The sequence below is a fragment of the Corylus avellana genome, chromosome ca7, assembly GCF_901000735.1.
Source record: "Corylus avellana chromosome ca7, CavTom2PMs-1.0".
NCBI lineage: Eukaryota > Viridiplantae > Streptophyta > Magnoliopsida > Fagales > Betulaceae > Corylus > Corylus avellana.
Window position 1 is genome coordinate 514561 of NC_081547.1, and position 23722 is coordinate 538282.

The window sequence follows — 23722 nt, forward strand, 5'->3', positions numbered from 1 at the left end:
TGCCAGGCTAAATTTTTTTTTTTTTTTTTTTTTCAAAAAAATTAAAATAATAAAAAAAAGCACGGCCGGCGTGCTTCAACTATATCTTTACCCTTTCTCTCCTATACTGCAATTATTCCCTATTTTCATATTTTATTACAAAACTTTACATTTTTTTTTTTTTTTTGGCGGTAGGTAAAGGGCAACCCATTATTTATTTCAATAAAGTTCTAATTGTCCATTCTCTTGCTAGAAAAAAGAAAAACAGTATGGTCCCTTAACCCACATTATGGAGATACCGGCATACAAAGCAACAAAGTTTCTCCACTAGAAAGGTTGAGTGGTTGACCTAGGCGTGAACCACTGACGGTAGGTTGTTTTAGAAAGCTCTCTCTAAGAAAAAAAAAAATTTTCTCCGTCCACCAAAAAAATCATCCACAAACATAAACGCCGGATAAATTGTTAAGTTTTTTAAGATAATTTAAATGATTACGATTATAAGGGAACTTAAAACTTATTTCAAATACAAAATTTAAAATTAATTTTATAATTTCGATAAATCTAATCTTAAAATACTGATAACAAAACTAAAATATATATATATATATATATATATATATATACTCAAAATAATAATGAAGAGGTAGCTATTCTGCAATAATAATGAAGAGGTAGCTATATATATATTTTGAAATAGTAGGTGTATTATTATTGCAGAATAGCTACCTCTTCATTATTATTTGAAATGGTATATTTCAAATAATAATGAAGAGGTAGCTATTCTGCAATAATAATACACCTACAATTTCAAAATAATAATACACCTGTATTATTATTTTGAAATTGTAGGTGTATTATTATTGCAGAATAGAGGTAGTGTATTATTATTTTGAAATAGTAGGTGTATTATTATTGCAGAATAGCGACCTCTTCATTATTATTTTGCAAGTAAATATCTACCTCATTAGTTGTCAACAAAAATGATCCCCAGCTGTTGTTTTCCCGTAACCACTAACCAGGACCATCAGCCACGACGACGCGGAAAATTCAAACCTCGACCGTCAAATAATAATATAATAAAAGTAACATTTAAATCATTCTTCCCACGATATTGGACCTTCACTCAATTTTCCCTTTGTTTATTTTTTTTTTCCCTCTCATTTTCTAATGAATCACACAAAACACAATCCATCACTCAAATCAATAATCATAATCAATTTGAACTCCCCATCCCCTTAAAATAAGCAGGAAGCAAAACCTTCCGTAAGGGCATTATTAATTACAACAACAATTATCACATGCTTAATTTTTTTGCCACGCTCCCAAGTCCCAATCTCAAGGAACATAACTTTTAAATAGAAAAATGTTTAGGGTCTACGGTATTGATAGTTTATAATTAATGAAATAATTAGTGATTAAATAATATTAAAAATTACACTTTAAGTTTAATACTATTTCATCCCATTGATATGATAATATTAATCCGGTCCAATAAGAAATTGATATTATCAAATCAATAAAGTAAGATAATGATGAATTAATAATCAGATCCAATAAGTAATTGACATTGTCACATCACTTCGAGTTCATATTAGAAAATGAGAGGGTTCACCTTGATGGTTAGGAGTAGATAACCCATTCTCTCAATGTCAATATCTCATTGCAGGTTTGGGATAATCCTTTGTTTTGCAATTTAGGGCTATTTGCAACTAATTAAATTTTTTTTAATTATTTTATCAATTGTAAATTGCAACGCTAATTTATAAGGAAAATTATAAGTCCAATTGTAATACCATTAACAATCATCAATTAAATAATCATAATACGGAATTAACTTTATTCTAAATTCTTCGTCATCATCAACATCACTTAGAAATCCTTGAGCAACTTGCGAACCTGCTCTAACGTCACAAACAACACGACAGTAAAAGGGCCCTGTCTCGAAATGGTCGGCACGAAGCCCTTGTAGAGCGCCAGGGGCCCCTCGGCTCGCACTGTCTTCAGCGCGCAGTCCAGAGCCCCGGTGTAGGGTGGCTCCGCCCCAGGCTCCACCTTCATGTTCATCACCCGGGTCTTGATCACGTCCACCGGGTTCGATGCCACGGCCGCCACGAACCCCGCCGCGAAGCTCGCAGTCACGTGGGTTCCCAGCCCGTCCCTCATCACGCCCTTCTCTAGAATCATCTCCTTGATCTGGTCGTACGACGCGAGCTGCGAGGCCGTGACCAGCATGGCCCGGTTAATCGTCAGCGACGACCCGCGCCACAGGCTGGGGATCCCTTCCTGGCGCGCCATGCGGGATATGGCATCCACCACGCTCTTGTAGTTGCGACGCTGAGCAGGGGGTAGCCGCCCGTCAGCTTGCATGCGGACCATGGCCACGTCGGCGGGGTTCCCCACGGCGGCGCCGACAGCGCCGGCTACGAGCCCAGCCGCTATTTTGCTCGCGAGGGGCAGGCTACCGGAGTTGGGGTCGGTCCACTTCTTCTTGAGGATGTCGTAGAGACCCATCCGGGTGGTGGAGTACAAAGTCTGGCGGAGGACGGTGGCGGAAACGCCCGAGAACAACGCAGCCACGCCTTCTTGCTGGACGAGACGGACGCCGACGGCGATTAGGCCCGCACGCGCCGCCTGAGGCTGTTGGAGTGGTACGTGGATGGAGCCCGGAGCGGAGAGTGAGGTGGTTTGGAAGGCGAGAGCCGGACGGAGAGTTTGGACTGCTGGGTTAGGGCTCGGTTTGGGTTTCGGGGCCTGGGTCTCACCCTGGAGCTGCATTCGGACCTTGAGTAGGTCAAGTGGGTGGGTCGTACACCCCGCGATAATTGAAGCTATGCCTCCTTCAACAAAACCTTTCACACCCATCTTGGATTAAATTTTTTTTTTACCTCGGGAAACAAACAAAATGAAGTTTGTTATAATAATCTGAAAGAATGAAATCTGGGTTTAGGTTTTGAAAGGTATTTTAATCGTAGGATACTGAAGAAGCTAGGTAATTAGAAAGAAAATAATTCAATGGAAATTAGAGGACCAGTTGGAGCTGGGGTTCATCTCACTGGAGACCAGGAGATGGGAATGGAGGCCGAAGGCTACGGAGGAGTAGTGAGGAACGCTGGGCCTTTGAGACATATGCCGTCAGAAAATTGTTTTTGTGAGAGAAACAAAACGAAACAGTGGCCGATGGTTTGAGGCAAAGACGGAGGGGCAAGGGAATTTATAGAAGGAATGTGCTGGACCTGGCTGGTAAAGGAAAGGTGGTGGAAATTGGGTTCTCACGCGATCTCCATAGCAGAAACTCTCCTAACTTACGCGCTTTTGGAGTTGTGGGACCTAGACTTTTCTGTTTTTTAATTTTCTTTTTGAATTTAGGAATTATTTATTTATTTAGTATTCGAATGATTTGCCATATGCCTCAAATCTCCACCATCCTTTCGAGAGCATTTTGGAGCTTGACTTTGAAGTCGCCAAAGGTGGCTTCGGCTTGCCACGGCCCACGAGCCAATCTGACTACCGCTAGTCCAACTCATTTTGAGGTGTGACCATTGAAAATAAAGGAATCAAAACCGTTCATTCTAACGGTAACCATTTGTATTACTCTCTCTTTTTTTAAGAAAACAAAAAAAAAAAAAAAAAAGCTTTTCGCACAAATTCTTTTTTATAAACTTTTTTTTTTTTTTAGGTTCTTTTATTTTATTTTATTTTATAAATTGATACGTGAGTTCATGTGATATTTTGGTTTTTCAATTTGTGACATCGTTTAGTGTGACGATTTACATGATACTTACTATATTAATTATTAAATAATTATAGTCTTTTGTCCTACTTTTATTTATTCTTTTTTAACGGGCTATTTTTTCTTCTAACTGAGATAAATTTTATTGTAAGATTTATTTGTATTAAGATATTGGTATATGCCTTGGTATATTTGGTTTTTGTTACTCTTGCAAATATGAGAAAAGTCACACTTTTTCTTCATTTGAGTCTATTCTTTAAAAGTTTAAGAAAGAAAAATAAAATGAGTATATTCTTAAGAATTATTAAAAATAAAAAATAAAAAAATTGAATGATTCGTTTATTTCGTGATTATTATGAAATCTAACTCTCTTTTTTTTTTTTTTGGCATTAATTACATGTTACAAGCAAAGTATTAAGACTAGATCCACTTGTAATTGACTATTCAAATTTTCTTTTTCTCTAGTCATAAAATGAAATAGCAATTTTACCATCTTGACTATTCAGTCATGTCTTCCACATCTTCTACATAATTTGGGATGGATTTTTATTATTTTATTTTATTATTATTTTTTTTTTAGGGGAAAACATTTCAGTCTCATTAATAGAAGACGAATTGAGTATAACGCTCTTACATCACAAAGTAAAAGTTATGAAAAAATCATAGTCAAAGTTACAAGGTTACAAGCTATACATACATACATAACAATCTAATATTTAAGACTTATCTATGTCTAATCTTTCGCTAACTCATGATTAATCTTCAGATGTAACCACAGATATGTACGAGATAGAGTCAAATCAATGTATAAGTAGCTCAAATTCTTCGGCCTACGGATCAAAAACCTCATGCCGAAACTCATCATCGTCGACTTGCAAGCCAAAAAATTATTCACATTCTCAACATAAAAGGCCAGGACCATAAAAAAGAGGAAAAACTAAAAAAATACAGGGAAAGTAAAGAAAAATCACAAAAGCCCGCAAACACCACTAGAGGCAGCATGATGATTCTGAAAATATTCAGTTAGTTATATTGGATGTGTATTTTTATCCCTTTAAAAAGTAAAAAGACAAAAATATCCATTCATTATAACTAACTGAACTGAATAAAATCCTATTACAAGGAAACGCTTAACTTTTATTTTTATTTTTATATGAACATGTGAATTTTTTCTTTGAGGAATTCTACACTTTCTAAAATATTTTTCCAAAATTTGTTCATCAAATGATGTGTCGCAATTATATAAGATGATAACATATTTTTCAAAATAATAAATTATATAAGATTAAACACATCATTTGAAAAACAAAATTTGAAATTTTTGTTCAAAAGTGTAACATTTCTCATCTTCTAATAAATTTGTACTTTTCATAAGTTAGAATAAGTTGATAACATATTATTATAATGTAAGTATTTCAAAGTCCTAATTTGATTATTTATTTCTAGTGGGGAAGGGGGGAGAAAAAGGTTTGGTGTAATTTCAAAGCATGTCGTGACTTTAATTGCTCTTTTTTAAGATGTCATAATCTTTTTCCATGGATTCACACACAAGATGCAGAGAAAACAGCAACTCCAACTTTAAGGTGGAATCCACAAAGTCATCGATAGTTTCATTACATTGGAAAGACACGACAATATTTTTGGGCTAAGGAAGATGCATGGACTCACCACGTGATCTCATGATGACACTAAGATCACCTTCAAATTTTAAGTACAATTCAGCCTACTAATGTATCTAATACTGTATATATTATAATATTAATTTGCGTTAAATGCTTCATTACTATATGCGGTTTGCCTCTTTACCACTTCAAACTTTAAATGTTAGTTCCCTTTAATTTCGTCTATCTTTTGTCAAATCTTTTAATGCATAAATATTTCTAATTAAGCATTAAATTTTACAGCAACAAACAGCTAAATACTGGGAAATTTAATATGAATTACTGAGCGAATAGGTTAGGGATGATGTAAACGTTGATGAGGGACCTTGTGGTTAAAAGTGCTGAATATTTCAGAGGTGGTGCTATTGGGGTCACATTACATTAATGATCAATTTGAAATGATACACTGCTAATTTCCATGAATGGGGGCAACTGGCCATTGATTGGCAGCAAATGCTATTATTGACTTGGATTCCCACTTGGAATCTTGAAAAGTTGATTTGGCCCCTTTTGGTGAGCCTCTGAATGACGCCCACCTGTCCTCATCTCATTAGAAAAGTAGACATTTCCATAGGGGTGACTGACCGACGCGATGCCCAAGACCAACTGACCAAATGACCCAGTCACCCTGTTAAGGTCAGGTCAGACCAAAAGTCGAGGTGGGATTTGGGTAAGGCGTTGAGCCGGCTCGGCTGACTTCCGTGGAAATGTGGGAAAAAACAAAAACAACAACAAAAAAATTTCTTGCGTCGCCTGAGAGATTCGAACTCTCGCGGGGAAACCCCATGTACTTAGCAGGCACACGCCTTAACCACTCGGCCAAAGCGACAGTTGATGCTCTTCCTTCTTCACATAATTATTAGTTAGTTTAACATTTTAATAAGGGAGAATATCTTTACCATTGTGCATGTGAGGTTCGCTTGCACATTTTTGTTGTACAAGACCCCCGGGGTATAAGTAAAAATATTCCTTTCTTGGATTCTTCTTTGCTTGGAATAACAAATAATGGAAAGGAGGTAGATTACTAGATTCCTTCTTCTTCTTTTATTTTTAAATCAACAATGGAATATATCATGTTGCAGCTCAATATTGAATGATGCAAATTCTTATCTATCCCTCTTGATGTAGAATGCATCCACACATTTTGCATTAATTTTATGAACTATTTCAAGGTCGATCAATATTAAATTTAATAGATCTAACGGTGATATAGCATTGCATCATTTAAACCATTAAATATAACAAAACAAAATACTAATTATAAAATAATTTATCTATTTTACTTTAAATAGAGAGGGGTAAAGATATTGAGCACGCCCGGCGTGCTTCAACAGTGAAGCACGCCGGCCGTGATTTTTTTTTTATTATTTTAATTTTTTTGAAAAAAAAAAAAAAAAATTTTTAGCCTGGCATGCTTCACTGTTAAAGCACGCCAGGCGTGCTCTGAATCATGACTCAATAGAGAGTATCCAATTCACTGTGCTGCTGTGCATGACAGTTTTATGTTCGATTGACTATCAATTGAATTAGCTACCGTATCTCATAAATATTAAGTGAGAAATGTTTACACTCACAACAAGAAATAATATTCTCTCTAAATACAATGGTACAATAGCATTCTAATTTCAGTTGACTGTAAGACGTAAATACTATATAAAAGTAGATAGTTAAAAAACAAAAAAATAAAAATTTAATTAAAATAAAGCATATATTTGCTGAACCCATTAGAATACCAAAACTCTTTTGGTATGATATGGTTTGTTTTATGTTTTTAAGTCAAAGATAAATAAGAATAAGCCACTTTCTCTTCCCCTACTCATTCTTCTTAAAGGATTGCGTCAAAAAATATATATATTGCTAACTTTATATCACTCCAAAACATTTTTTTAAAGGTAAAAATAATAAAAAAAAAACTTGGAATTTGTAGGAGCAAAATTGAACGAACGAAGGGAAGACAAAGTTAAAGACATGCCCTGCATGTGCACAGAGCCCCAAAAAAGGGGGGTAAATCAGAAGACAAAATGGCCTTCCATCTCTTCTCTCTCTCTCTCGGTTGCTTGTCCGAAATCTCCCAAGGCACCAATATGCTTATCGTCATCACCACCACCACCACTACCTGAAATTCCGTTTTTGCCCTCCGTGCACTTCAGCCGTACGGCACCACCGATTCCCACAACCTCCAACAAATCTATGTATAGCAAAATCCCAATCCTAGGGTTTCTCTGTTCTGGAATGACACTCGGCGCCGGCTAGGGCAATGCTGGTTCCCGGAGTGTTAGGGTTTGAGAGCATCGTCTTGGCCCTAGTTTGTGTTGTTTGGCTCGTGATTCGCCACAAGTGGAAGGATGCGGCGGCGAAGAAGGAGGAGATCATGAGGCTGGTGGCTATTGCGTCCCAGGAGACCGCCATGGCCGAGGTCGAAGCCACCGTCGAGTACACGTTCATGCCGGTCGTGCGGCGGTTCCAGTGCGCTGTCTGCTTCAGCCCCACCACTCGGCGCTGCTCTCAGTGCAAGACCGTTCGATACTGGTGAGTGGAGGTCGTTGTTTTTCGTAATTGGATTGGTTTTTTGGGGGATTTAGAATTCTCACTCATTGAAGCAATTGAATTTTGAGGGTCGGTTGTAGAAAGTTTTGGGAAATCTAAATGCTTCCTAGTTAAGGTTAGGGTGTGTGATGTTTGTATTTCGTGTTTTGATTGTCAAAGTGATTAGCTTGAGCTTATGGTTCTGTTTTCTGACTCGGTAAAAGAAAAAAAAAATAATGTGAATGAAGGCATACAAATCGGAAGATTGCTATTAGTAACGCCAGAATCTGAATTTGTTTATTTATTTATTTATTTTTGCATTATTAGATAAAGAACTTTTCTATTTGAAGTAAGGAAGATGTTACTGCAATAGTGCTGGTACGTGGTAGGAGGAGATGCCTTACTCTCTAAGAACGTGGGAATTTTAGACTGGGTGGAATGGGTCGAAGTGAAGAGCACCCTCTTTTCTTTTCATCTCATACACAACTTCTCTTCTTCCTCTGGTTGTTTTTAGCAGTATTGTTTAACTCGTGATTAGAGAGATTCTATTCCTCCAGATATTGAATTGCCGGTGCTTGGATAGCAAACTTCACTTATGTTTAGACTTTAGACATTCATCTCCTGATTACCATGATTTTGAAGAGTACTCCTTTTGGGGTGAGCTTGGGGCTTATGCCTATCAGCTTCATCAACTCATCTTCTTCACTTACTTAGCAAAACGATTACTACAGGGTTGACTTTCATGCGGACATTATGCTCTTCAACCTGGTTTCCCTCTAATAGTTTCTGCTAGAACAACATATTTTCCTGGAGAACCTGTAAATACTGCTGCTACGGAAAAAAGTTGTGATAAGAAATGGCTAGGAAGGCAGCATATGTGTCTCATTTGTCGATTAGTTATAGTGACTTTCTTGTTTGTTTTGCCCTTGCTAGTTAGGTGGTTCATTTTGTATACTTCCTGTGTACTTAGGAACGCCTTATGCTTTGAATGAGATTGGTTGATGTGATGTTCTGAAATAAAGGAGGCATATGTTAAGTTGTTTGATGCGCCATCTGTTTTTGTCTACACATTTTTCTTTTGTATTTTCCTTTATTCAGCTTCTTTGCCTTGTGGTTGCTCCTCTTCATCTTATGTAGAAGGAAGTGTATGTGAGGATATGTATGGCCTAATGTGACATGTTTAGACATTTATAGAAGAGAAGAACCAATATGATGCAAGTAATTTTCAGCAAAGTTTGTAAATGATGGTGCTGTTAAGAGATGGAAGTTGCATTAGTGGCCAAGGCTTTACTTTGATGCAAAGAGTTGCTTAGTTTGAAAATGTCCTCTCTTCAATTGGACTTGATGTTTTATAATGTGACATGTTTTCTAGCTGCGTTAAGTACTTGTAAAAACAAAACAAAATAGAAGTAAGGTTGAGCATGTAAATATAAACTTTTGATGGGGCTAAACCCGTCCCCAAGAGCATAGTTTGACTTGTTAAGTGGGAAATTGACAAGAGTAAGATACAAGTAGAACCAAGTAGATTGTTCTTTTTCATAATACCTTGTTAGACTCATATGTTGAGAATGTAGAGAGCACTTGGAATGATATAAAGTGAAATCTATAAGGTCTATTTTATTAAGGAGTGACTGACTGTATGTGAAAATAAAAGAGATATGCCGTTCAAAACTGAGCATAGATTTTTGTTTGCTCCTTGCTTCATCCAAAAAGAAAAAGTATTGACATTGCGTTTTTTTTTTTTTGTAGTTTAACAGTTTAGTAACACTAAATATTTCGAGCTCGTTTGGGATTGGGTTTGAGAGTTTAAAAAGTACTTTTAGTACATAAAAAGTTGTGCCAAGCGAAAGTGGGTCCGTTAGGTAAAGAACTTAGTTTTTTTTGTTGTTGTTTTTTTTGGGGATTCTTTTGCTCTAAAAAAGCCTAAAACTGCGTTTTGGGAGAAGCTTGAAAATTAGGGCTCTTTCAAGCTTTTTCTATGGATAAAGCTCTATTTCCTAACACAATCACGAACAAGCTCTTAGTAGTTTTATACATAATTGTACTTATAGTTGTTTAAGAGTTTAGTTACATTGCCTATCTAGCAGATCCGTGTAAAAAATAACTTGACATGTAAAATTTGCATATACGTTCTTGCATAGAATTCAAATAATTTTCATATGGTTTTCAGATTGAAATTGGGCGAGAGATGCTTTTGATGTTCATAGGCAAACATAGTTGATGCACCGCACATTTTGTTGGTCAACCTAATTTCATCCCTATACCAACTATGCTAGTGCACGCTCAATTACACTTGTACTGAGTTTCTCTTTGATGCTGCCTACTTCTGGAAATCAACATGGGGATTATTAGTGCCTTGCATCTCAGTTGATGATATGCTATTATATGTACTGATTCACTTTATGATTTGTTTTACCCAGGATTTAATTCCTATACTTTTTTGTTGCTTTTCCTATGATGAATGGGCTTTTGACAGTTGAATAAATTTTTTTAGATTAACTAAATGAATAATGCATCATGATGTTCTTTGATCATGATATTGTCAAAATATGCCTTGTAATTTTTTTTAACCAGTTGCATTTCAGCTGTTGGATGCATATTGATGGTGTATTCAAACTTCCTAGTAGTTGGTTCGTTCATTATGCTTGATTGCTTTAATGTTTTGCTGAGACTTCTGTTTTACCTCAATAATAAAATTGGTTTCACCTTTCTTCTTGTTTCTGAATTTTTATTATTACTCATTGACTTGTAAGGCATGTGCATGCACAAACATATTTGTTAGCTTTACATCACTGTTTTGGAAGTTACTGTTTGGATGGTGTAATGGCGGCAATTAATTAATTTTTATAAAGGAAAGCTGTGCCTTGGGATTACATGGATTCCTTATTGAATGTCTGCACTATCTGCTTTTGAATGTGTCTATCATGATTTATTTTCTTGTTATTTTTTCTTCTTTTAGCTGCGCGTTTTCTCTTATATACTTCTTGTGTACCTGGGAGCGCCTTACGCTTTTAATGATATTTTGATTACTTATAGGAAAAAAAAGACCGTCTGCTTTTGGATGTGCCTACTGGCAGTCTTTTTCTCCTTTCTATGGCTCTTTTTTTTTAATTTTTTTTTTTTTAATTTTGTTAAAGCGATGATGGGGATTCATTTTATTTTATTTTTTTAATTTTTTTTTGTAGTTCTGGCAAGTGCCAGATTATGCACTGGAGACAAGGTCACAAAGATGAATGTTGTCTTTCAATTGCTGCCGTGCAGTTTCAAGATAATAGTGACTTCAGTGGGAAAGCAACTTCGGAAAAGGAGTCTGAAATTTTCGGTAATAATTTTGGGATAGGAGAACCTGAACTTTTTTCTAAAGATTCACTGATGATGGATGGTGATAATATCATCTGGCCTTGTGCAGATACCAAAGGACTGCATACTGGTTTTCCATCTTCTGGTGGCTCATTGTCTGCTGGTTTTTCTCCATCTCGTGTTGGAAGTAACACATCTGTCAATATTTCTTCCAATCAAGTCATTAGGTCCGGCACTGTTGACAGATCAGAGAAACCCCTTTCTGATGGTGTTGCCCCTGATATGCTTGGAACAACCGCTAGCTTTAGTGAGACAGAACTAACCATGTTGCCACCCACTGAGTCTAATAATTTGTTAAATTCTGTAGGTCGTATTTCTTGTGCAAATATATCAAATAACGTGAAATCTGGTCATATTGATGAAGGGGTTGACTTCAAATCTCAATTTTCTAAAGCCAAGCCGGTCTTAACTGATAATGTGAAGCCAGCAAATATGGGCAATAGTAAGCCCACCAGAGGGTCTGCTTTAGGAGGAAAGTTAGTTGCAGATGCCTCCAAGTTTAGGCGCTCACCATCCTTGAGCTGTTCAGGGTCAGATTCTGTAGGTGATGATGGGGAAGACGACTCTGAGTTAACCAAGTGCAAAGAAGTCAGGTCTTTGTTTTGTAATGCTTCTAGTGATCGTCCATCTTCAGCTACTGGAGGGCATTCGGTTTCCAATTCCAAGTCTGCAAAAATTGATGGTTGTCATGCCTTACCTTCAAAAGTTAGTACTGCTCCAAGCTTGCCACAAGATATTCGAAATGGCTTGAAAAAATCAGTGCGGAAAGTTGTACAGCAGTTTAGGGCCCCAAAAGAGTCAAAACACAATCTGTTAGGTCTTGGGAATGAGACTGGAAAGCACAATTACAAGGTTATTTTACAAAATATGATATGTTTATTCTTGATAACCTCATTTTTTTCTTTGCGGTATTCTTTGTATTGATTTTCCCCATAATTTGCTTCTGTTTTGACAGATAGTCTTTCCATACGAACTGTTCATGAAACTTTACTGTTGTGATAAGGTGGAACTATGTCCATTTGGCCTTACAAATTGTGGTAACAGGTGATGTCAATTTCTTCAGCTTGTTACCTATTGGCATATAAGCTAATATTTTATATGCTTATAAACTTTTTGGCAGCCCTGCTGTTATATACTGCAACTAGTGTAACTATGGCAATTTGAATTGTAAGATTGTTAGAATTACGCATATGGTGTTTGATTCAGTATTTCCTATAGCATCATGGTGTGTGATTTGCTTTTTCATCTCTGTCACTCTGTTCGCGTGCACATGTTTTTTCAAATGCTATCATACTTCCTGTATCACTTCCTATCTCCTTAGTTTGATCTTTTTACCAGTTAAATTACAAGAAAGAGAACACAGCAAGAAGCTGAATCATGTATCTGTAACTTGATGAACTAAGCTTTTAGTTTGATTATTGCCTCTAGGGCTCCTTGTGAAATCTTTATGTTTTACTTTTTGTTTTTTCGTTGTATTATTTATATTATTATCATTTGAATAGAGGTATCCAGTCTACTACAAAACAGGAGAGCTCTATAGGAAGCTATGATATATTTGGATACTCTCACCTGCACGCAGACCCTTTTTTTTTTGGTTTCATGTCAGCTTGTTGCCTAAGGTGTAAGTATCATAATTTTGCTCAAAGCTGTAGGTTGCATGTGTCTTCTGGTTACACTTAAACAGCAGTTATATTAAAGGGAAAATAATCACTAGTGCTAAAACAACAGAATGGTAAAGAAGACTCATCTAATTTTCCATACATATTTTATCTCGCACCTGCTACTGCTGCTCATTCCACTATGTCCCATTTCTGGAGTTTGATGTTTTCTTTTTCTGTTTTATGTGTTGTGTAATAAGAACATAGAAACATGTTTTACCTCTCTGTCTCAATCATGTTTGCTGGTCAGAAAGTGTGTTTTATTTGTCAAATTTATTCTTTACTTTGCTAATAATAAATCCTTTTTTTTTTTTTTTTTGCAGTTGTTATGCTAATGCTGTGCTCCAGTGCCTGGCATTTACTCGGCCTCTTGCTACTTACCTTCTTCATGGGCTTCATTCTAAATCATGCAAGTTTCTCTTCATGATTCCTCTGTGGGCTTATGACTTGTTCAGTTATTAGTTCAATTTGCTTGATGGCTTGCTCATTTTATGATGTTCATATTTTTTCCCAGGCCGAAAGAAGGGGTGGTGTTTTATATGTGAGTTTGAATGTCTTATTCAGAACGCGAGGGAAGGCTATTCCCCATTGTCTCCCATTGGGATACTATCCAAAATACATAAAATTGGAAGTAATCTTGGTCATGGGAGGGAAGAAGATGCCCATGAATTTTTGAGGTGAGCCATCTGAAAATTTTGACCAGTTGGATTTATAAAGTTTCATGTAAGATTCTGTCTTCCTTCTTTTGCCTCCTCAAATGTGTATCACATGATCAGCTACTAAGATGGCAGGTATGCTGTTGATACAATGCAATCTGTTTGCCTCAAGGAAGTTGGGACTGGGGGTCCATTGGCAGAAGAAACAACCCTAGTAGGCCTAACTTTTGGGGGTTACCTTCGATCTAAGGTTGTTCCTTACTTTGATTTTTCACATAGATTCATGTACATAAATAATGCTCGTACTATAGTAGAAGTCATTTAGCTGTTGATAATATTTATTTTTTTGTTTTGACTGGGATCCTCAGATAAAGTGCATGAAGTGCCTTGGCAAATCTGAACGGTATGAGAGGATGATGGATCTTACTGTTGAGATAGATGGGAACATTGGAACTCTTGAAGAGGCTCTTACGCAATTTACTGCTACTGAAACCTTGGACCGAGATAACAAGTACTATTGTGGCAGGTTGGGTTCATTTGCTCATTTAGATGAAATGCTTTGTTCTTTCTCTTAACAAGAGAACTTTGGTGTTGTGTTCTGCTAAGTGCATATACCGATTATGCTTTAGCACAATGCTCAGTACACTCATTTTTCTTGTAACTAGAAACTCCTGTATTGCCTTCTTGGCCTTTTTAGACATCTGTTCTCCATGCCCAACGCCAAGTTTGTGGTCCGCACCTGTGGTTTCATAGCCTCTTTTTTTTTTTTTTTTCTTCTGTTTTTCTGTTGTTTCTTGGGTTGGTGATTGACGGCATAGGCATGAGGAACTTGTTTTTTGTACTAGATTGTTAGACATCTTATTTTTGCATCTGTGTCGAAAACCATTGTTTGAGTTCTTGTTACTGAGGTATTTTACAAGCCTATGGGTTGTTTTCCTTGCAGTCCACAGTAGTGCTTACTTCTGGCATGTGCTTTGCCGCTAAGATTGGTTTGAACAGCATTTGTATTATCAAGCCCTAGTAGTTGGGATGAGGCACTGTGTACTGTACTGATGTTAGTTCAGAACACTGCAGAGCTCCTATAACTATAGCAAGTTTTGTACTCGAGACCTGTAACTACTCAGACAAACTGAGCTAAACTCACTGGTTACTGTTTCTGCATTTTCATGTATCGCAAACTTTTAGCTTTTCATTTTGAGTTGTGAAGAGTGAAGCTTAGAGTTGTGTCGGTTATTTGAGCCATCTTTATAATTTTTTTGAGCTTTCATCTATTTTCTGGTTGAAATCCTCTGATCATGTGGGTTATTTTCTCTATAATTTCCATCCCCTACTTCTTACTGGTTTTTCTAGGTGTAAAACTTATGAGAAGGCGAAAAAGAAGTTGACAATATTAGAGGCACCAAATATTTTGACGATTGTGTTGAAGCGATTTCAGGTAAGTCTGTGATCATCAATTTGTTTTTGAGCACTTCATACTATTCTCAATTCTAATGCTTTTGCTACAATTTCTTGCAGTCTGGGAACTTTGAGAAGTTAAACAAATCAATTCAGTTCCCCGAGGTTCTCAACATGACCCCATATATAAGTGGAACTGGTGATAAATCTCCTTTGTACAGTCTTTATGCAGTGGTGGTTCATTTGGATATCATGAATGCTGCATTTTCCGGTCATTACGTGTGTTATGTGAAGAATTTTAATGGGGAGTGGTTCAGGATAGATGATAGCACAGTAAGTTCTTGTTTATTTGTGGCATCTGTGGAGATATTGTTGAGTTTGGCCCGTGGGTTTCTTCTATATACTATTCTTTTCTTTCTCTATCCTTTTTTTTTTTGAAAATTTAAAATCTTCTTCATTTTGATTTGGAAAATAAGCTTCTTGAAGTTTATTGAACCTTTAGCGCTTTATCAGACCATTGTGGATGTTAACTGCCATTATCTGCTTGCATCTTGGATTAAAGAAAGCAAACTTATTACTATGCCCTGAATTGAAATCTTTGTTGCTAAAGTTTATTTGATATTCTACAAGTTTACTTTTGTTTGCCATCTCGCATATCATCCTTTTGGATGAAACTTCCTAGAGAATAGTGCATCTGTGGGTAATTATGTGTTTGTGGTGTGTACTTGACGTGGATGTACTCTTGAAATATGTGATCTAATGCTAGATAACAGAAGTTTGAATTTGCTTGTGCATCTATAACACTCTGCTTGAGTTGTGTTCTGATTTTTGAGCTGATTGGTGGCACCCATTTTTTATGTAGGTAGAACCTGTGGAATTGGAGAGGGTCTTGTTTGAAAGGGCGTACATGCTCCTTTACGCTAGGTAACGCGCCTATGGAGCTCAACTTGCATATTCTGATTTTCAATGTTTCTTTTGGAATAAACATGACTGTTATGAATTTTGTTGTTTCTATCACTAGGCACTCTCCACGGGCCCCATCTTTCATCAGGAACAACGTGGTGTCTCATGGCGGACGGTCAAAGAAAAGGAACTTGGAAGCTGTTCCTTCCAGTCTTACCGCATCCAAGACAGAGTCTAATGCTGTGGCAGGAAGACGCAACAATCAATCGTTCCATCTAGATGATTGGAGATTCCATTCAATGCAAAGAGTTGCTGCAGTGGATTCATCAAGTGAGAGTTCTTCCCTTTTCAGCAGCTCAGATGCAAGTTCTTGCAGCACCGTGAGTAGCAAGGATTCTGCCAGCACAGGAGACTTGTCTGATTACATATTTGGTGAAGTGCGACCTGGTTGGTACAGCCATTATGGGCTTTCATCGGACTCAGTTTCATCTTCATCCTATGGAAACTTGGATGCAGATTCAGAAGTGGACAACGGCTGGAGAGAGGATTTGGATGGGAATGGAAACTCTGCAATTTTGTATTCTGACACAACTAGACACCATAGGAAGTCTAGCTGCCAGTTCGGTAGTAGTAGTAGTACTAGTAGGGACGCTGACTTCGAGCAATTTGTCTATGCTAACCCTCCTTCTGTTGTAAATTCTGGTGTATCATTAAGAAGACCAAGTGGTGATAGATCAGCTCAAACGTTTTATTGAGGTTTGAGTTGAGATGGAAGTAAGCTTGTATTTATGGTAAAAGGAAAAAAAAAAATCGTCATCAATTATTCCCCCACAATCTGTGTCTTCCACATGTTAAATCTTTATTTGTGTTTGTGTTTGTGACATTTATTTAAAGGAATTAGAAATGCTAATTCTGAATGAAAGGACGACATCCAGATTTGCTTGCATTAAGGGTGTTGAGGTGGGCGGTTAAAATGAAACCCTAATGCCTCATTTTCTTTCTTCTCCTCCTGGCAACTCTATTTTAGCCCACTCTCTCTCTAACTCTTGCATTCTTAGTCCCTCTAACTCGCATTTGTAGTCCCTCCCCTTGAAGCGCCCTTTGTCTCATTAAAGAAGACCCTAATCTCATCAAATGGGTCTCGCTCTCTCTCCTGTCATTTTAGTTCTTTCATGCATTTGAGTATTGATTAATTTGGCTGGGTGATTTGAAATGTCACTGAAGAACTAAATTGACATTGTGCCTCCACCATCCAGCTATGAACATTATTTCAAGGCAATGAAGTCAATTCATTTGTTTTTTTTTTCTTTGGAAGATATAATTCAATTCAATTGTATTTTATAGTTTTTATTTTTCTTTCAATTACTTGTATTGCCCAAAGTTTATATATATATATATATATATATATATATATATATATTTTTCCCGGTTAGAATTCAGTTTATAAATACTTGTATTGCCTAATATTTGCAATTCAATTTATGTTTTCATATTACAATGTATGTGTATAAGTGTATTTAGTTCAAAAGTTGGATTAATCCAATAAAAAAAGTTTCTAAAAAGCTTTTAAAAAACACAAGACCATATAAATTAAATTCATAAAAATTAAAAAAAGCCCATAATAGAGCCCAAAAGCGAAGGGGATGTCAAGGACAATGGGTGCAAAAATGGGTATCATTTGGTCCATATAGTCCGATTTACACTTGTAGTTCCGGTACCAACTTTGAAGAAAAAAGCGGTGAAAGTGGTGGGTGGCCATTGAACCACAACCAAATGCCAATAGCAATTACACAACCCAGTTATCACCACTACCAGAAGCTAAACCACCATATCTCCGCCTCACTCGTCGCCCTCGCCGGAGCCAAGAGAGCCATGGTCACTGGCAGCAGCAGCAGCAGTAGCAGCAGCAGCAGCAGCAAAGCAGGTGCGTACACGACCATCAAAGAGAGAGTGACATTCGAGAGAGAAATCAAGAAGAGCAAATTCATCGCTATCGCTGGCCCCATCTCTGACGAGCCATCCGCCTTCTCCTTCCTCTCCCAGGTTTTCATTCTATCTACCCCTTTTCGCCTTTTCCTCCTGTAGTTAATAACCGTGCCATATCAACCTTTCGTAAGATGATTCCGCTTTTAAGGTTAGTGTGTTTGTCAGTTTGTGGCTTTGATTTTTCAATTTCATGATTCACCCGGGCAGGACTGGGCTTTCGATGTTCAAATTTGGCTTCTTTGAATAAAGCATAAATGATTTAATTTCTTTGTTCATGTATAGGTTCGAGATCCACGTGCTACTCACAACTGCTGGGCTTATAAGGTACATTGCTTTATATACTTTACTTTGTTAATGAGTCTAATTTGTTTAGCTTCTCAAAAAAAAAAAAAAAGGCTTAGCTTGACACCTTAAAGTAGTTTAGGAGGTGCAAATTGATAGCGAAGTCTTTTTTTCTTCACATGAGTGTTCCCTCCCTGTTTTTTATGAGCTGTTGGTGTTCTTTCTAATGTAAACTGCCTGACTACTTGTGGGCTTTGATGGGGATTTCAGCTCTCAACAGTAGGTGTATTTTTAACAGCCTTAGAGTGAATTCAAAAAAACTGATGAATAAATTTAAAGTTTGTATGGCCATATTTGGCGGGTTTTGGATCTAACATTATTCTGTTCAGACCCGTTTGCATCGTGCCTCTTATTTTTCCGGATGCATGCCTTGACTGCCATGCAAAACTGGTTGGATTGCTTAAAGGGATAGATTATGAGAAGCATATAAGTGGGTCATCTTTGTCAGAGTTTCCTAAAATTTTGTCCAATGTAGTTTTTTTTAACATATCAGGTTGGAGATCAGTACCGGTCTAATGATGATGGTGAACCATCGGGTACAGCTGGCAAGCCAATGTATTCTGCTATTGTTTCTTCTGGAATAGATAGGGTTATGGTGGTTGTGATCAGGTTCATATTTTCAGAACCTACTTATGAGTGATAAATATCAATGATGTTATATGCTTTTACATGCATTTAAATGATATGTTCATTAAAAATAAATAAAATGATGGTTTTTTGTGCCTGACAGTACATCTTGCTTTGTCGAGTTCATGTATGTGGATTCTCAGCTTTAAAATATCCATGTTATGTGCATGAGCTTAAGTTGTTTAGTGTGTTGTTGCACTTCTCATATAGTTTATTTCAATTAACTTCCAGGTATTTTGGAGGCATCAAACTTGGCACCGGAGGATTGGTCAGGGCCTATGGAGGAGTTGCATCAGAATGCTTGAGAAATGCCCCAACTTGTCTTGTGAAATCTAAGGTATTGTGTTTCTTTCTGGGGTTGCTATGTGGCTTTACTTATGAACCCACTGCTTGCTGATATTAAGAAGGTTCGTGAAGCCAATTACTGGAAAATATTTAGCTAATTTTGAAGTTCTTAATCACTAGGAAAATAACTTTTTTGGGATATTTAATTGAATTTGATTTGATTGCAGGTTCCAATGGGCGTGGAAGTTCCATTTGATCTTCTGGGTGTTCTGTACCATCAGGTGATCTGAGATCATGTTTATTAGTTTTTAAGCCTTGGCATGGTTTGATTTGTGTACATGATAAAATTGATATGATTGCTCTTCATTTCCTTTAGGGACATGCATCTTTATTTGTTGCTTTTGGCTATGTCAATGAAATTGATATACCTTGAAGAACTGTTAGCAGCACATTTTGCTAATATTTGTGTTACTCTGAGTTCCTTTGTCCATCTCTTTTCTTATTTTACCGTCAGTATTTGAAATGAAATTTTGCTGGATTACTTTCTTCAATACAGACAACCAATATGATCAAAATTTTCTTTCAAGTTTGTTTAACAAAGAGGAAATAATTGAGTTGGACTTCTTTCAAGACTCTAGCGAGTTGTTTCTACTTTAAGTTCTGACTTCAGTCTTTTCTGGTATTGAATTGATGGTGATGAAATTCTGCTGAATCTAGATATGAGTACATTTATTCAGATAACCTGTTGATAGGGGCATATGTAAATGCATTGTTGAATTATATCTTTTTTGGGTAAGTACCAGATTTCCTTTCTTATTGACACCTCTAAGATATTTTTGCTTTGTATGGCAATATATTGCATAAATGGAGACCTCATATCTTTAACAAGTTAAACTTAATGTTTGTGTACTCATGTCTTGTGCTTGGTGTTTACAGTTACAATCTTTTCAAGTTGAAGACATCAAGCAGGATTATGATACTGGTAAAGATGGCATCAGCATGGTCACTTTCAAAGTTGATTTTGACCAGGCTGAGAAATTGGAGGAGGCTTTGAAAGCCAATTGTAGCCGAGAGTTAGAGTTTTATAAACACTGAGGCAGATTTAGACATATCATATACATGGTTGCAGACACTGTAAACAACAATGAACCAATCGAGAAGGCGGTACTTTCATCGGGCAAAAATAAACCCATCATAGGTTTGTACTCTTCCTTTTTTCTGCTTTGTCCAGTGATGGTCTACGCATGTCACTGGGCAGATAAACCCATCATTGGTTTATGTCTTTTTTCAGGAAATTTATAAAAGGATTAATGCCTGAAATGTGCCTATGATCTGATATGTTACGAATTGTATATACGATTTCAGTTAGTAAAGATATCATTACACCCCATTTCTTATGAATTTGTTGAAAATTTGTTTACTTGTGCCTAGCTGTTCCTTTATGTTGTTCAACACATTGTCATCTTCCTGTACTAAAATTAACAGTATTATTATTTTTCCTCACAAAGATGAAGGGGTTTGACATGCGATGAGTGTACTGGGATTCAATTAGTATTACTGATGAATCCTTATCTATTCTTTGTATTCAGAATAGATAAGGATTCGATGATTCTTTTTATAGGCTTGATAGAATCGTTGGTGTATTCTAATGGTTGTTTAAGCTGTCATCTAATTGATATCATATTTATTGTTGTCGTCGGCATCATCATCATCATCACGTGGACATGTATTGTGTTGGATGGGAGATTCAGCACAAATTTCACCCAATATATATATATATAATTCATATGAACATAAGAAGAAATCAATCGTATATATATTCATAATCATATGGGCAATAACAAGAATAAAACTCAAGTGACTGAAATGATCAAATAATGACTCTAGAACAATGGAAAATAGAACATAAGAATCCCTTATACGACAAACAAATTCATACGTATAAACCTACTCACGCCAGTAAAAACACACAGATATAGACCAAGGCTGGATCTCCACACATTCAGAAAACGGTTCAAGTAGTGGTGCTAAGAACCATCCAACAATTAAGCTAGAAGAAAGATGCAATGGAAATGTGGCATCTAATTAAGGCCTGGTGGTTCAATTTGATGGGGGTGGAGAGAGGAAAGGAATTGTTGGGATTGTTGTCGGAATGGTGGGGATTGAAGGGATTGTGGTTGGGATGGTGGGCAATGGAGTATTTGGCAGCGGAGGTAGTGTGAATGTCGGAAGAGTTGGAAGTGTAGGCAACGGGTTGGCAGGCAATGGTGGCAATGTGGGCTTTGGCAGAGTTGGCAGTGTAGGCAATGGGATGCTAGGCAGGGGTGGCAAAGTTGCTGTAGGCAGTGTTGGCATAGAGGGCAGTGGAGGCAACGTGGCCTTGGGCAGAGATGGGATTGTAGGCAGTGCCAATGCCGGAGGTGGAGCAGCCGGTGTTGGTGTGTCTAACAGGTGGCGCGCTGCTAAGCTCACATGGGTGCTTGAGAGTGACAATGCTACGACCAAAGACACAAGGAAATGAAAATGAGAAAATGCCATGGTTGGAGAGCAGCAGAAGGCTGGAGAAGCTGTTTCACTTTTAGTATTGGATGGATGTTTTTGATTGAAGAAACCATATATCCAATGGGTATTTATAGAGGGAAAAACTGTTGAAGAATTCTGAGAACTCCAAAGCAATATGTGTGTTTGATGAGATGTGGTTGGAGGGAGTGCCAAGAAACATGGGTTAGTTCACCTCCCAAGCTAGAATAATATTGTTCGTTCAAAAATATTGGCCAACCTCAAAGGATGGCTTGACTAATAGAACCCTATAGGAAAGCCAACCCACCAGTTGAATACAACATGCTAAAACACCACCTTAGATTAAAAGCTTGCATTAATAATATTTATATTTATTAATGTTATATCAGCAGCAGATCACTTTTTTCACTACTAATTGATATGAAACTAATTGACCATATATATATATATATATGCAATTACTCACTTTTTAGCTCTTTTTTTGGTTTAACTTTATTATATGTTACGACATTTATATTTTTGAGTTGGGTAATAAAAACAATCCTATAATTTCAAGATTAGACCATAAATAACGAGATTATTGAATATTTTCAGGACTAGAATGACAAGCACACAATAAAATAGAACGAGCACATTTCATGAAATGTGCTTACAAGAAAAAGCACTGCTATGTATAATGTATGAATGAAAATGGCGCTTTTATTGTATTGTATTGTATTGTATTTATTTTTGCTAGGAGAGTTGCATAGGGAAATTAAATTTCAAAATCTATAGCATAAACAAGGATCTAAGGACTCCTTATAAGACTCTGTCACATCCAAGAGTCATTTTATTTATTGCAGAAGTAAAGGCAGAACGACAACATCCAAATTGGTCCTCTAGCTCGACGGCGGTGGGGGGAGGTATACAAGCTACTAACCCAGCTTTAGATTTGACAATACATAGTAGAGTATAATGCCTCGATCACACTTAAGGCAATATTGGCAATGTCGGATTAGAATGGGCATGATTTCTTCGCTGTATCGGCAAAGGTACCCAATGTGACTTTGTTATAGTAGGTTGAGACGGCATTTTTGGCGATGGATGAAACAATGGGTTTGTCGGTTTGGCGTGCTGAGCGCGTAACGTGGGCAAATCATATGGGATCACAGACAGAGCCAAATCTGCGGTAAGTTCGGCTTGATGTAACGGCAATGTGGAGGGTAATGTGGTTTCAGGCAGTTTTGGCTGAGAGGGTGTTTGGGTGTTCGACAAGATTGGAAATGAAGAGTTTGTTTGAGTAGGTTGATTCGACACATCTGGCAAAGGATGAGACTGTGAGAATGTTGTTTTGGGTTGGATTAGAAATGGGTGCATAGCTGCAGGCAACATGGGCTGATCATAGGGGATCGCATATGCGGCTGGACCTGCTGGTGTGTCGAAAAGGTGGCGAGCTGCTAGGCTCACATCGGTGCTTGAGAGTGACAATGCTAAAATCAAAGTCGCAACCAAGATATGGTTACAGAAGAAAGCCATGATGATTGGGAAGAGAGCTTGTAGCTAGTATGCGTTTGTGTGTGTTTTGAAGAAGAACAAGTATCCATTGGGTTTTTATAGAAAATATATATGTTGAAGAATCCAAAGGTTTAGAAATTTGATGAGTTGTAGCTGCGTCAAGTTTTGAGAAGTATTGGCTGCAAGCTTAATCTCGCTTCATTCATTGGTTGCAATTTCAAACATAAACAAACCTCAACCACTGCCTTCACAACACTTATTAAGATGTCGTGGACCAACAAATTAAACATCATAATTGGGTTTTATATGTACTTCATCCATATGGCTCGTCTGACCATTTAACCACTAGCATGACAAATATTGCTGAATATGCTTTTATTTATTATTTATTTATTTGTTTGCATAATATTTATTTTTTAATCATTTGATTCCTCAAATTTATTTTTATACGGAATATTACATATTGATCGACCCTTGCACTTATTGATCGTATAGTTTGTGATTGTATTAAATTATATATACAACTTGGCCCCTTTTTCTTAGTGGCTTATTTTTATTAAAATACCTGTTGTTTTTAGTATTGCAGGACAATTTGTAATT

The 23722-nt window shown here is 36.9% G+C and overlaps 3 protein-coding genes and 1 non-coding gene across 8 annotated transcripts; 2 read left to right on the forward strand and 2 right to left on the reverse strand.

Annotated features, from left to right (window-relative positions):
- Nucleotides 1-1788: 1788 nt before the first annotated feature.
- LOC132186927 (mitochondrial uncoupling protein 5-like) lies at nt 1789-3328 on the reverse strand. The gene has a single exon (XM_059601048.1). It carries the CDS (start codon nt 2839-2841, stop codon nt 1849-1851), a length of 993 nt encoding a protein of 330 aa, XP_059457031.1. The 5' UTR covers nt 2842-3328; the 3' UTR covers nt 1789-1848.
- Nucleotides 3329-6117: 2789 nt separating this feature from the next.
- On the reverse strand, nt 6118-6199 carry TRNAS-GCU (transfer RNA serine (anticodon GCU)). Its single transcript has one exon. It is a non-coding gene; the product is annotated as a tRNA-Ser (tRNA).
- Nucleotides 6200-7333: 1134 nt separating this feature from the next.
- On the forward strand, nt 7334-16704 carry LOC132186661 (ubiquitin carboxyl-terminal hydrolase 17). 3 transcript variants are annotated; one of them, XM_059600652.1, is made up of 12 exons: nt 7335-7899; nt 11082-11218; nt 11306-12108; nt 12212-12300; nt 13238-13323; nt 13429-13591; nt 13706-13820; nt 13939-14096; nt 14921-15005; nt 15086-15298; nt 15828-15889; nt 15987-16704. In XM_059600652.1, exons 1-12 carry the CDS (start codon nt 7628-7630, stop codon nt 16621-16623), a joined length of 2820 nt encoding a protein of 939 aa, XP_059456635.1. In that variant the 5' UTR covers nt 7335-7627; the 3' UTR covers nt 16624-16704. The 3 variants fall into 3 exon arrangements, with proteins under 3 accessions (XP_059456634.1, XP_059456635.1, XP_059456637.1); XM_059600654.1 differs by having other exon boundaries at nt 7336-7899; nt 11564-12108; XM_059600651.1 differs by having other exon boundaries at nt 7334-7899; nt 11082-12108.
- Nucleotides 16705-17564: 860 nt separating this feature from the next.
- Nucleotides 17565-22541, forward strand: LOC132187232 (uncharacterized). Of its 3 annotated transcripts, none has more exons than XR_009440803.1 (7): nt 17565-17911; nt 18137-18178; nt 18690-18805; nt 19055-19160; nt 19336-19389; nt 20045-20306; nt 22471-22541. XR_009440803.1 is itself a non-coding variant. In XM_059601472.1 (6 exons), the coding sequence occupies exons 1-6, from the start codon at nt 17642-17644 to the stop codon at nt 20201-20203; spliced, it is 747 nt and encodes a 248-aa protein (XP_059457455.1). In that variant the 5' UTR covers nt 17565-17641; the 3' UTR covers nt 20204-20494. The 3 variants fall into 3 exon arrangements, 1 of the variants encoding a protein (XP_059457455.1); XR_009440804.1 differs by lacking the exon at nt 22471-22541 and adding an exon at nt 20400-20494; XM_059601472.1 differs by lacking the exon at nt 22471-22541 and having other exon boundaries at nt 20045-20494.
- Nucleotides 22542-23722: the final 1181 nt, after the last annotated feature.